The sequence below is a fragment of the Vigna umbellata genome, chromosome 9 (genome assembly GCF_029865625.1).
Source record: "Vigna umbellata cultivar VRB3 chromosome 9, Vumbellata_1.0, whole genome shotgun sequence".
NCBI lineage: Eukaryota > Viridiplantae > Streptophyta > Magnoliopsida > Fabales > Fabaceae > Vigna > Vigna umbellata.
This window is the reverse complement of record NC_142173.1, coordinates 2,584,614-2,600,166: the sequence shown is the minus strand read 5'-3', so window position 1 is coordinate 2,600,166 and position 15,553 is coordinate 2,584,614. Positions and strand designations below refer to the sequence as shown.

Here is a 15,553-nt window from a genome sequence, read left to right as displayed (position 1 = left end):
CTAGTCTCTCGGCCACCATAGCTTGCTCCACCAACCCCGAAAAATCATTTATTTTAAGATGGACTAGAACTTTTCGTATCTGATGACGAAATCCTTGCTCGAACCTCCTACACTTCCATTCATCAATCACATTCGGCGTATAAAAACGAGCCAGATACTCAAATCTCTCCTTGTACTCTTGTACTGTCATGCCTCCTTGGCATAATGCTAGAAATTGCCTTTTCGTTCCTACTTAGCACTGACTGGAAAGTATCTCTCCAAGAACCTATCTTTGAAGTCTTCCCAGGTAGCAACCTCTCCCTTAGCATACATTCCTCTTCGAATTCCACGCCACCAGTGTAACACCCCTTACGGAGTGCCACTAGAAAATAACAAAATCCCAAAATTTTACGCCAGTTTTTTTTTCTTTTAAAATTAACATCCCGGAACTAAACTATCAAAAGTCTAAGTGTCTTACAACATAAGGTTAAAACCTTACAAATATCAAATTCATTATTCAAAGACATAAAATTACTTTAAAACATGATGAGTCCCCTATAGTTATTCCCATAACTCTCGTCGTGCTACTTCACCTCTGCCTCATCTGCAACGCCATCTACTCCCGTACAAGTACGATCATCGTAGGTAGAACCACAATCACAAAAGGAAAGGGTGAGTAATGAAGAACCTAACATAGCATATAATTTTAATATCAAAATATCATAACTTAGATTATCCTAGTGACAACCTTACAATACAACATAATATTCAACTAATAACTCAGATCATCACCACTCAGACTATCAAAGTCACAATATTACAATACATCACAATATTAAACTCACGACTTAATCATTTACACGAGCTTCTATTGTTTCCTTGAATTTTGTCATACCAAACTTGTTTCGCAAAACAGGGCGATTCGAGCCATCTTCCATTGCAACTTCAAACCTATCTCCCCGACTCCTCAAGGAATTACGAGTAAAAACTTCGGTTAGACGCACCCACCGAGCACTATACTCACACGAGCCAAAGTCATTGGGTGAGACATCCAACCCTCTCTAGTCCCCGCGCAAGAGGAAAGGGTGACACTCGAACCTCAGTCTCCGTAGAGACTCAACACACTATCGTATCGCAATACGAACACCATCGATTCAACAAAAATTCTAAGGAAATGACAGAACGCTTGCTCTCACAATTTTACCATCACAACCATCACCATCATATATAAAGTCAACTAAATTCATTGACTAACAAATAATTAAATAACTTAATTTAATTATTTATCCTACTACCGCACCCGTCTGAAATTACTAATTTCACACTTCCATCAACTAGAACAACATTTCTAGTGCACCCCCACTTTTTAATTAATACCCAACATCAAAGAAAACACCTAATTCTAATACACCCTCTTTTTACTCTAAACACACTCTCTTCTATATGTACACTTTCAAGTGGACCCCAAAACAATTAAATTGCATTTTCTCTCACTTCCAAGTAGGTCCCACATGAAACCATTCACTTCTTATGAAACTCTCTTTCTCTCTCCCCTTTTACCACGTTTTAGGTAACCAAACTCTCTTCCTTCCCTCTTTCTCTTTTATTTTTCCATGCATTTACACAAAACTCTACTTCACCCACCTTTTCCCACTATTACCGTGGCCCCCACTCCCAATATCTACCACTTTCACTCTCTTTTCAAATGCTAAAAGCTACACACTTCATTCCATGCACAAACACCATTTACGTAACCTTTCACTTCTTTCTTTTTCTCTTTTGTTTACAATACACAAATTTCATTCACTCATCTTTTCTCATAAAACCATGGACCCCACTTCCCACTTTATTTGACTTTTCAAACCAAACCATTTCTTCCTCACACCAAAGTTACGTAACCACTCCTCTTCAGCCAACCACCTTACTTTTTTTTTATTCTTCAATTCAATCTACCAACACTCACAACCCCACCATATAATACACCACTTTCACTTTGTTTTCCTCTCTTAATTTCTTTCACCACTTACGTTGCAGCACTCCACTTTCTTCCCTTCTCCATTTTTTTTTCAACACCAACATTCACCTCCTTCATTTCACGTCAACCATCTTCCCACCATTCTTTCAGTTTCTCCTTTCTACATTAAAGCTCACGACTCACACACTACACTTAACATTTTATTTTTTATTTTCTTCTTTCTTCACTCTCCCAACCTCATTTACGTACAAACATCCTCACACACTAACCTTCTTTCATTTCACTCTTCTCTCTCTTTCAAAGACCATCCCAAGCTTCTTCCTTCACGGTTTTTTGGTCCTCTTCCAGCACCTTTCTTTTTCTTTGCCACTTTTACATCAACCAAGCCATGCCCATCTCCATCTTCCACTTCTATTCTTCTTCCATCATGTTCTCCTTCTACCCAAGACATCAAAACTCCATCCTTCTTCACTGTTTTTCATCAAACACATATACCCCAACTCACCAAACATCACTTTCACTCCTCTCATTCTCATAACTCGTTCTTTCCTCTTCCAACAATGGAAGAAAATTCTCAATACCCTCTTACCCACACTCTTGGTTAAAGAGTGTAGATAAGTGCTCCCAACAATATATAATTCTTGCAAGGTAATAAGAACCAAGATATACAAAATATACATGATTTTAAAGTGTACCCATGACACTTTTTCATACACAAACAACACCCCAATGCATCCAACATGTATACTCATTACAACAACACCACTTTTTCATAAAATATGAACATGTATAATCCATTAACTACCCCATATAGTAGAAAAACGAAAATGAACATGTGAATACCCATTCTCCATGCAACAACACATGAAACTTAAATCCAAAAGAAAAGTACATGCCTCAACATGTTAACTTTAATCCCAACACACAAGAAAGAAAGCATGCAACAACATTATATTGTTACCTTCTGTCCGTCATACACTATGTTATATCCCAAGTTAAACCCCTTACCTCAATATCAAGCTAGCTTCCAAAGGTTCTTAGGTTTCTTTCCTCACTAGACAACAAGCTTCCACTCCTCTTGGTCTCCTACAAGTGACGTCCAAAAACTCCAAGGTTAGGGTGGCTCTTCCTTTCTCTCACCAACTTAATTGCTTTCCAAAATCTCTTTTCCATTCTCCAAGTCTTAACCTCCCTAAGGTCACTTACAAGCCTCCTAAGTCTAGAAAACATGTACCCAAAAAACATGTGCCCACCCAAGCAAAGTGGAAAAAAAAGAAATGGCCCAATGAGAGATTAAATGAGAATAAATGCTCCCTCTTGGAATCAATTAATGGAAGCATTAACGTAAAAGTGCTTTCCTCAACATCAATAAAATAATATAACATTCACCCTTCTCTTTCATCATTTAATGCATGAAAAACAAAGTGAAATAAGGCTTTGGAAGCCACTTCCACACTCATCTTAACACTTCAATTTCTATCTTTCTTAACTCATAGTGGGACCCACATGCCAAGGTGGTAATTAAAAAGAGCTAGGAGCCTTTTTGGTCTTATGAGGGTTTGAACTTGAGACCAAGCACACACACCCTCCCATGCACATTCACATCAACCACTAGACCAGGCTCCCATGCACACTCACATCAACTTTTTTCGAAATTTACTATGAAATCAATATTAATTTAATTTTCTTCCCTTCCTTAAATATTCCTCAACATTGGTTTTCATACAATTTATTATATAATACCACAAAATAAAATACTTAAGGTAAGAAATTATTTTATTTATACGGGTCTTACAACCAGTACTCAGACTCTCCTACTAGCATATAGACAACAAAAACCAACTTCTGACCCTCAGTACATTCAATTGCATCAAATATCTTTTCAAGTTTGCCATTAAAATCAACAAGATTCTGACGCAGAAAGTCATTCATGCCCACTCTTGGTGTGGGTGCTTGCTCTACCTGTCGCGTCTGTTGTGCCTGTTGTCCTTGAATGATCTGGCCAATTTGTCTTATAACCTATGCTAGTTTCGCTCTAGCATCTACTAGAGTAGCTGATCGTGCCCGTCTCGACATCCTTTTTATTCACGGACAATATGTAAGCAAAATTTTTTCACAAAGAACATAATTACACAGTGAAACTAGTAGAACTCACTCCCCAAAGCCCCAATTTTTTTTCGAAAACCTGACTCTGATACAAAAAATGTAACACCCCTTCCGGAATTCATGGGTATAAAATTTTTTGAAACAATTTCATAAATCATATATTTATGATAGTCAACTTTATTCAATTGAAAACGCGGAAGCAAAACATAACTATAATGTCGTCCCGAAAAAAATTTAGAATATCTCTTTTACATAAAAGAAAAACCAAGCCTGAAAAATTTTAAATAATAGAAAGCAATAATAAATCTTTAAGCTTCAACCCCAACTTTCGTCAGCTACTTCACTCTAGTCTTATCTGTAACACCATCTACTCCCGTATAAGTACGATCATCGTAAGTGGAAACCACAACCACAACATGTGTGAGCAATCAGAAGAAAGATCATAATACACAATATACATCAATAATTTTATTTCATAATAATATAACCATAAATCATCACAACATTAACATCATAGCTAAACCATATTCGTGAACTCATGTTATTTCCTTTTATTGTGTCGTCATGACCTGTTCTCACTAACAAGAAACATGTTCTCACTAACAGGGCGATTCGAGTCATCTTCCATCACAACTTCAAACCTCTCTCCCGACTTCTCAAGGACTAACGAGTAAATACACTGACACTACATGCACCAGTGTACTATACTTAACATGAGCCGAAGCCTTTTGGGCGAGACATCCAACCTTCTCGAGTCCTTACGTAAAAGGAATGATGATACTCAAATTTCTATCTCTACACGAGACTCCAACATCCTTGACATAATACAATACAAAATATTCACACATGACCGACCACAGTACAAGAAATTAACGTAGTTTCATCTTTTCATCCAAAAACCCCTTTACACCACCCCTTTCTCCTAGTTTTCCGATACCCATAAGTTTCGACTAGCCCCCACTTTCGCATCTATTAACTACACCCAATATATATATACATATATATATATATATACATATATATATATACATATATACATATATATATATACATATATATATATATATATACATATATATATATACACATATATATATACATATATACACATATATATATACATATATACACATATATATATATACATATATACACATATATATATACATATATACACATATATATATACATATATACACATATATATATACATATATACACATATATATATACATATATACACATATATATATACATATATACACATATATATATATACATATATACACATATATATATACATATATACACATATATATATATACATATATACACATATATATACATATATACACATATATATATACATATATACACATATATATATACATATATACACATATATATATACATATATACACATATATATATACATATATACACATATATATATACATATATACACATATATATATACATATATACACATATATATATATATATAGACACACACACGTAAGTAAAGAGCCCAACATGGATGTTCTTCCAAGTAGAAGAGTGTAGAGTGTTTATGAGGTTAGAAGAATAAGAGGATGAATGGTAGGGGTTGTTGTATGAGTTTATAACGTAAGAAAACAAAGTAGAATAAGGGAGAGAGAAAGCGGGTAGGTTTTACTTGGAAGAACATCCATGTTGGGCTCTTTACCTATATAGCTTTTGGAAGCAGTTTGGTGAAGAGTTTCAAGCAATGTGGGACTTGAAAGGCTCCAAGAGTTGGCCAGCAGCTGCAGCAGCGCCCTAGGTGCTTGGAGTCCCACATTGCCTAATTCTGTCGTTCCAAAAGGGTTTATAAGCCACCTAGCTCTCCTAAAGTTCAAAAAATGAAAGCTAGTTATGCTTCCTTATGCTACAAGCTAAGACGCCTACTTACTCTTCTTTTCTTTTAAGACTAAGCCATGGAAAGTCCGACATTGCTTGTGCTAAAAGGAAAAGAAGGGTTTATAAGCGTTTATTCAACTAGAACTAACGAAAAGAAAACAAAGAGGCAAATATAAGCCTATGAAACCTATTCTACTCTTTTTGTGCTTTTGTCACTTTGAAACTCTTCATTGTTGCCCCATTTATGATCATATCACTTCGTCCCCATGTTAAGTAGTGAATTTCTGTTTAGTACCCGGTTTTAAAAATGAAGACATTGGGTGATACCCTGATTAGTTTACAGGAGGAGGGAGAGAGCTAGGTGACTTAACGGTTAAGTAGCTGTTAGTAAGTGGGCGGGAAAAGCTGGTATTATAAATACCTCTATTAGAAAAGGGAAGAGGACTTTTGGTGATTGTAAGATACATAACAGGTTCTTGGAACTCTATTGAGAGAGGTTATGCTCTCGTGATATTCACTGTACATTGTGATTACTTGTGAATAACAAAATTCTTTCATTTTTTCTGGTGTTTTGTGTGTGAGAGTGCATTGTGGTTGGGTTTCCTAATTAGAAACCTAAGATTTTGGTCCAACCTGCCGAATTCGAAGGAGAAGAGCACGGGATATCAATGGAGGGAAGAGTTGACAGACGATTCAATGTGAATGAGGGACGGTTGGAAACAATAGAAATTGCAGTTGACGGGATTAAGGCAGAGACGGGGGCGTTACGCCAAGATACGGGTGCGATTCGTCAAGAACTGAAGGAAATCATGAGGATTTTGGGAGGGCGACGTCACCAGACGGAGGGTAGTCAGTCTTCGGTCAATGCAAATGTACATCAAGACGAGAACGAGGGAGGAGGAAGAATCGGAAGACGCGAGCACCCTCCGAATTGGAAGAAGAGGGTCGAATTGCCCATATTTGAAGGGTCAGATCCACTCAATTGGATCCACAAAGCCGATCGCTTCTTCGACTTACAAGGAGTAGAGGAAGCTGATGAGAAGTTGCAGTTGGCATACATAAGTATGGAGGGCAGTGCCGGGTATTGGTTCCGCTTCTGGAAAGGGAAGGCCAAGAACCGATCTTGGGAGGGACTAAAGGAAGCCTTGGTAGCACGATTTGGAGAAACATCTTTGAAAGGTTGACCACTGTCAAGCAGACCGGAACGGTGGACGAATTTATCAAAGAATTCAAAATCTTGGTAGGACAAACATCGAAGCTACCAGAGGAAATTCTACTGGGTTATTTCATAGGGGGGATTGTAGGAGCCGATACGCAGCCAGGTGCGATTACTTGACCCTTAGGAGCACGACGGGGAAGCATTGCATGTGGGTGCGAAAACAGGAGGAATGAGGAAAAGCACATCGAACTAGACTAGGCCGATCGGGGCGATGTCGCGTGCTGAACCAGTACGTCAAAACTCTAGTCGGGGCGTACAGAATTTACTCAGGCGAGTGGGACGACATCAAATAGTGTCGAAAGCAGAGGTCGAAACTTCCGCAACATACCTTACGCTGAATACGTGAAACGTAGGGAAGATGACAAGTGTTTCAGGTGTGGGGGGCCTTTCGGACCTGAACATCAATGCCCAGAAAGGAGTCTGAGAATGTTGATCTTGGCGGAGGACGAAGAGGAGAACGAAATCGCTAGTGAGTCGGAAATGACCCAGTTGCAGATGGAACTATCGGCGTGTTTTGCTGGGGGCCTGACGCACGCCAAGACGATGAAGATGCAGGGAGAGATCAAGGGAAGATGGGTGATAGTATTGGTTGACAGTGAAGCTAGTCACAACTTCATTAATAGAGAACTGGTGGAGGAACTGGGGTTGACCACGACGGACACTAAGCCTTACCTGGGTAGTCTGGGGATGGGTGGAAGGAGACCCGAGGTTGTTGTGAAGGGGTGCAAATTCGCATAGGGGACGTGGAGGTCACAACTAGAGTACACTTGTTTGACTTGGGAGGTGTGGATGTGATTATGTGGGTAGAATGACTGGTTACTCTAGGGAAGGTGACTTTGGATTGGAGCAACCTGATGATGACCTTCAGCCAAGAGGGTAAGGAGGTGACTATCAAGGGGGATCTTAAACTAGCCAGAAGCTTGGTGACTCCGGAGGCACTATTAAAAATAAAGAAGGCAGAGGCATGGATGTTAGTCTGGGAATTGGGCGAGATGGAGAAAGGGGATGGTGAAATTAAAGAATAGGGAATAACAGAGGACCAAAGAAGGGAGATGGATGAATTGTTGAACCAGCATGCAGGGGTGTTTCAAGAATTTAATGGGTTGCCACCCGAAAGACGTATGGCACACCAGATACCCCTAAAGGAGGGAGTAGACCTGATAAATGCAAGACCCTATAGATACCCACATATCCTAAAGAATGAGATAGAAAAGCAAGTGGCGGATATGCTATAAACCGGGGTCATTCAGCCAAGTACTAGCCCGTATTCCAGTCCTGTCATATTGGTGAAGAAGAAGGAAGGCTCCTGGAGATTTTGTGTCGACTACAGAGCCTTGAATCGCACCACTATCCCAGACAAGTTCCCCATCCCAGTTATAGAAGAGTTGCTAGACGAGTTAAGAGGAGCGAGGTACTTCTCCAAGGTGGACCTGAAATCTGGATATCACCAGATACGCATGGGGGAGAAAGATATACCGAAGACATCCATTAGAACACATTTGGGGCATTATGAATTCGTGGTAATGCCATTTGGCTTGACCAATGCCTCATCGACCTTTCAAAGCGCAATGAACGAGTTGTTGCAACCTTACGTAAGGAGATTTGTCTTAGTCTTCTTCGACGACATTCTGGTTTACAGTCAAACATGGGCTGAGCGAGCATATGAAACATGTAGGGATGATGCTGGGGAGGTTAGAGGAGAACTGCTGGGTCACCAATTAAAAGAAAAGCGAATTTGGAAGAGTCCAGATCGGGTACTTAGGCCACTTGATCTCAAAGAAGCAGGTAGAGATGGATCCAGGAAAAGTTAAAGCAGTGGTAGAATGGGAAAGGCCGAGGAATGTGAAGGCATTGAGAGGGTTCCTTGGGTTGACGGGATATTACCGTCGGTTCGTCAAAGACTATGGCAAAGTGGCTAAACCTTTGACGGAATTATTGAAGAAAGGGGAGTACAAGTGGAATGAGAGGGTAGAAGAGGTGATGAGACGATTGAAGGAAGTAGTAACCACAACACCCGTACTGATGTTACCAGATTTTGAGAAGCCATTCCACATAGAATGTGATGCCTCGGGAGGAGGAGTCGGGGCGGTCTTGATACAGGACAAGAGGCCTATCGCGTACTTTAGCAAAGCTTTATCTGCTGGATCATTAAACAAATCGATCTACGAGAAAGAACTTATGGCACTGCTGATGGCCATACAACATTGGCGACCTTACTTGTTGGGACAGCGGTTTGTAGTGAACACCGACCAAAAAAGCTTGCGGCATTTGTTGGAGCAGAGAATCACGACCCAAAACCAGCAGAATTGTCTGGCCAAACTACTTGGGTATGATTTCAAAATAGTTTATAAAGCTGACAAGACTAACAGAGCAGCAGATGCCTTGTCCAAGAGAATGGAGGAATTGGAGGAAGGGGAAAAAGAACTGAAGGTGCTGTCCAAACCCTACTGGCAGAGTTTTGAAGAGGTGATGAAGGAGGTAGAGGAGGATGCTTATATGAGGAAGATAGTGGAGGACATCAAGAAAGACCCAGACTCACATCCTTCTTTCACGCTAGAAAATGAGAGGCTGCATTACAAAGGGAGGTTGGTGGTATCAGCTCAGTCAACGTGGATTCCAAAACTTCTGGCTGAGTTCCAGCTAACCCAGACTGGGGGACATTCGGGGATATACAGAACCTATAGGAGGGTGGCTTAGTCACTTTACTGGGTGGAAATGGAAAAGACGGTGACAGATTATGTGGCGGGTTGCTTGGTGTGTCAGCAGCATAAGTACCTCACGTCTTCTCCTCAGGGTCTGTTGCAGCCACTACCTATTCCTAATGCTATGTGGAAAGAAATCAGCATGGATTTCATAGTTAAACTACCGAAGTCGAATGGGTATGATGCATGGATGGTACTAGTAGATCGCCTAAGCAAATATGACCATTTCGTGCCACTGAAACACCCATATTCGGCACGCACCATAGCTGATGTGTTCATAAGGGAAGTGGTCCGATTAAATGGAATACCAGCTTCGGTGGTAAGTGACCGCGACCCTTTGTTTCTGAGTATTTTCTGGAAGGAATTATTCAAGAGACAAGGAACTCAGCTACAAATGAGCACGACTTACCATCCGAAAACAGATGGGCAGACAGAAGTATTAAACAGAGTTCTGGAGGGATATTTACGTTGCTTTTGTTCGGAACAACCGAAGGGGTGGAGTTGGATTTTACCCTGGGCGGAATACTGGTATAACACCAGTTTCCAAGGAGCTGCGAAATGTACTCCTTTCGAGGTGGTTTATGGCCGACAGCTCCCATCATTACACAGGTTTATCCCAGGGGAAACGGCGGTGGAAGCAGTTGCTCAAGAATTACATACACGAGACGAAGCTTTGAAACAATTGAAGTTTCATTTAGTACGGGACAATAGCTCATGGTCAGACAAGCCAATAAGAAAAGGAGGGCAGCAAATATTGAAGAGGGAGATTGGGTATATCTCAAGATTAGGCCACATAGACAAACATACGAGAAAGAACTTATGGCACTAAGCTGGCAACACGATATTATGGGTCGTACCAGGTTGAACAAGAGGTGGGGAAAGTGACTTATAAACTCCAGCTACCAACATCAGCTCGTATAAACCCGGTTTTCCATGCTTCCCAATTGAAGAAGGCTGTGGGAGATAGGACTATAGAGAAAGAGCTGCCTGAAGATCTACAGGGGGAAGGGCCATCTTATTGGCCTACTAATGTTCTTGAACGAAGACAAATCAAAAGAGGAGACGAGGAAGTTCCACAAGTGTTGGTTGAGTGGCAAGAAGGAGGCCGTGATGGAGCAACATGGGAGGATGTCATTACCATACGTGATCAATACCTAGAATTCAACCTTGAGGACAAGGTTGAACATGGGGCGGTGGGTAATGATAGACCTTGGTTAGTTTACAGGAGGAGGGAGAGAACTAGGTGACTTAACTGTCTTAATGGTTAAGTAGCTGTTAGTAAGTGGGCGGGGAAAAGCTGGTATTATAAATACCTCTATTAGAAAAGGGTAGAGGACTTTTGGTGATTGTAAGATACATAATAGGTTCTTGGAACTTTGTTGAGAAAGGTTGTGCTCTCGTGATATTCACTGTACATTGTGATTACTTGTGAATAACAGAATTCTTTCATTCTTTCTGGTGTTCTGTTTGTGTGAGAGTGCATTGTGGTTGAGCTTCCTAATTAGAAATCTAACATTGGGTCCCTATGTTAAGAAAATTGTATGAATAAGGTCTTGTCCGTTAAATTGACAGCAACAGCGTTAAGTCCATGCTAATGTGGCTGTACTTTTTCTCTTCTCTCCTCTGTCCAGCTTTTTCTTTCTCTTGTTCAGCTTTTTCTCTCTCTCGTGCCATACGCCTTCACTTCCACACTCGCTCTTTGCTCCTCTCTCATCCTTTCAACTTCAATCACTCTGTCCTCACTCTTTCCAATTTTATCTAATTTTTAGATCGTAGTTTTCAGTCATTTGTTGCTCTCAAGATCCAGAAAAGTGCCACCGAGTTTGTTCAGGCTGCCCCTTCATGAGATTGATATTCTTTCATCCATTGTTGACCATGACCTATCAAATTCAAAATTTGTGATTCAATTGATTGACAACTTTAAGCACACTGGTCCAAATGGGCAGCATCTTTGCATGGTCCTAGAGTTTCTTGGCGATAGTTTGCTTCGCTTGATCAAATATAACCGTTACAAAGGCCTTCCATTGAATAAAGTTAGAGAGATTTGCAAATGCGTTTTAATTGGTTTGGACTACTTGCATACTGATCTTGGTATAATCCACTCTGACCTAAAACCTGAAAACATTCTTCTATGTTCAACCATTGATCCTGCCAAAGACCCTTTAAGATCTGGACTCTCTCCAATTCTAGAGCGACCTGAGGGAAACACAAATGGTGGAGTATCAAGTCTTGTTGAGAAAAGGTTGAAAAGGAGATCAAGGTCGGCAGTCGCTAAGATATCCGAAAGGAGAGGGTCAATGGGAGGAACAGAAGATGTTGCAGAGACCGATAGAAACATTAATGGGATTGATGTGAGATGCTATGCAAGATAGTAGATTTTGGAAATGCTTGTTGGGATGAGAAGCAGTTTGCAGAAGAAATACAAACAAGACAGTACAGAGCACCTGAAGTTGTACTGATATCTGGCTATTCTTTCCTTGTTGACATGTGGTCTTTTGCTTGCATTGCTTTTGAACTAGCCACTGGAGATATGTTGTTTACACCAAAGGGTGGACAAGGTTTTAGTGAGGATGAGGTATGGGGATTTCATTAATACTGTAATGGTTAATTACGCTTTTAAATCTAACGCAATTATAATTAATTATAAATGGTCTTGCGTAGACTGTTTAGCTTAGATTTCTTTGGCATAAATTATAGACAAGCTTGTTTTCATAATTCAATAATTTGATTAACTAGTTCGAGAGGAGGTTTCGGTGTGGAGTTGGTGCTGGAAATCACTCTTGATTATTGGCTTTAGCGACATACAATTTATGCTACACTTTGGTGCATTTGGTTGGATCATAATTCCATACTTTTTAAGGAGGTGCTTTAATTTGCTGTGAAGCATGTGATCTTTTTGAAAGTAGCAAGACTATCAGAAACGATTTGAAAAAAATGGTTGAATCTTGTTATCTTTTGTCGCTAATACTTACAAATACACTTATATTGCTTTTATTGTGGAATATGTGAAAGGTAACATAATACATAAGAATAGAATTCATTGAATCATCTTGTTAAACCAGTAAGCCAGATATCAGTTTGACAAATTTTCTGTACTATTTTACTAAAGCATTTTTTGTCACTCATGACAAAATAGTTTTGACAGTAATTGTATAATCAGTCTCGAGTGCCAAGATTATTTTAGAATATCTCTTCTGTTGTAATAAATTATCTGTAAGTATTCATGTTTTCATATGATCCTTTTACAAGCTACAACCCTGTTTTGAGTGGAACTAAAAATGTTTTTTCTGGTTGCGTTTTTATTTCTGAAAATGAGTTCTTACAATCATAGGATGAAATTGAAAGTTTCACGCTTGTGATCTGTGATCAACAACTCTTGAAATAGCTACAGTGTCAGAATACAATAAATGACTGATTACTTTTAGTTAGCTTTTGGTTCTTTTAGTTCCTTTAGTTTAGTTTCGTTCTATATATATTTACTCCTTTACCTTTTGTAAACATAAGTTTCAGATACCCATAAGCAATAATAGACTTTACTTTTTTACACGGTACTTTCTCTTTGTTCTCTCTCTGTAAGTTTGCTTTTCTCTGTGCTACAATGTCGGTGAACATTCAGATGCTCCGATTGCATATTTTCTCTTGATGGTATCAGAGCTCTTCATTTGAAGAGCTCTGTTGCGCCACTCTGACTCTTTCTTTTCTTTATTTTCTTTTCTTTTCTTGGTCTTCTTTCTGTTTTCTTGGTTCACTTCTTCACAGGCTTCTTGCACAATGGCCGACGATCATACCCAATACTCTAGCTTTCTCTACCTCCATCCAAGTGAAAGCCCTGTTGTCCCACTGGTTCCCCCTCTGCTTGAATCTACCAACTACCATGCTTGGAGCAAGTCAATCCTCACTGCCCTAAGCGCCAAGAACAAAATCCAATTTGTTGATGGAACCACTGAACAACCGCAAAAGGAAGACAGCATTTACGATGCCTGGAAAAGATGCAATAATATGGTGGTCTCATGGTTGGTTCATTCCGTTTCTCCAGACATCCGCCATAGCATTCTCTGGATGGATAGTGCCCAAGCCATTTGGGATGATCTAAAATCAAGATTCTTTCAAGGAGACCTCCTACGTATTTCTGAATTACAAAATCAAGCAGCGACTTTGAAACAAGGAGACAGTACTGTGACTGCGTTTTTCACCAAACTTCGCGTTATATGGGATGAGCTTGAGTGTTTTCGTCCTAAACTAGTTTGCTGCTGTGAAGTTAGATGTTCTTGCAAATTGGTTTCCATTCTCTCACAAAGAAAGCAGGAGGATCGGGTCTTACAGTTTCTCCGTGGTTTGAACGAACAATATGGTAATATCCAATCTCATGTTTTGTTGATGGACCCTATACCTCCTATTTCGAAAATTTTTTCATATGTTGTGCAGCAAGAAAGGCAAGTCATGAATAATACCTTTCTTAATGGATTAGAAATAAAAAGTGTTGTCGCTGTTAGTACCTCTGTTTGTTCTTATTGTGGCAAGAATGGCCACACAGATTCTGTTTGCTTCAAGAAACATGGCTTCCCCAATAACAGAAATTCTACTGGAAGAAAGACTTGCTCCCATTGTGGGAAAAATGGCCACACCATCGACGTCTGCTACAGGAAACACGGATTTCCTCCTGGTCATAAATTTCATAATGGCAAGACTCTTCTGACCAACAATCAAGACACCAAAAATGATGATCTTGGGGAGGCCCTCAATCCAGAAGTTCGTTTGACTCAACAACAATACCAAGCTCTCATGGCTCTTATCAAACATCCTAATGATACAGGAGCAACATCATCCAGCCAAATCAGTTCCATGATCTCTAACTCTACTAATTCAGGTACAACCACTTTTAACCTTAATTCACATGAAGACCAAGGTATTATCTCCTGGATCTTGGACTCTGGCGCAACAGATCATGTTGTCTCCTCTCTTATTCACTTATATTCTCATGAAAAGATTACTCCTGTAACCATTAACCTTCCTAATGGCATGAAAACCACAGCCACTTATAAAGGAACTGTTAAAATCAGTGAAAAAATTCTTCTCAAAGATGTTCTTTTTATTCCAGATTTCTGCTATAATCTCATTTCCATATCTAAATTGGTTGCACACAATCATTTGTGCATTATATTTACTAACTCAACCTGTTTCATTCAGGATTTGACAACCAACAACAAGATTGGTTCAGTTGAGATACATGGAGGACTGTACATCTTTCGTGGCCCTATCCACACTACACCCAGATTTGTTCATTCTGCTGAAAAACATCATATACCTAGATCGGCATGTAAAAATATTTGGCACAATCGCCTAGGCCATTTATCTGATAGCAGATTAGAAATTTTAAAACAAAAGCATAGCTACATAGACTCAAGAACTGATAATTGTAATGCATGTCATACTGCCAAACAAAAAAGGTTGCCATTTTCTCATAGTACCTCTCATTCCTTAAATGCTTTTGATCTTATTCACATTGATATTTGGGGACCTTGTTCCAATCCTTCACTGCACTCTCATAGATATTTTCTAACCATAGTGGATGATTGTACTAGATACACTTGGATTCATTTAATGAAAAGCAAATCTGAAACTCGCCAACATATTGTTCATTTTATTGCATATGTTAAAAACCAATTCAAAGTCAGCATCAAGACCATTAGGTCT

At 39.5% G+C, this 15,553-nt stretch overlaps 1 protein-coding gene across 1 annotated transcript; it reads left to right on the top strand.

Annotated features, from left to right (window-relative positions):
* The first annotated feature begins 13,470 nt into the window (after positions 1–13,470).
* LOC148192314 (uncharacterized) lies at positions 13,471–15,081 on the top strand. The gene is made up of 2 exons (XM_088098107.1): positions 13,471–14,726; positions 15,047–15,081. Exons 1-2 carry the CDS (start codon positions 13,631–13,633, stop codon positions 15,079–15,081), a joined length of 1,131 nt encoding a protein of 376 aa, XP_087954233.1. The 5' UTR covers positions 13,471–13,630.
* Positions 15,082–15,553: the final 472 nt, after the last annotated feature.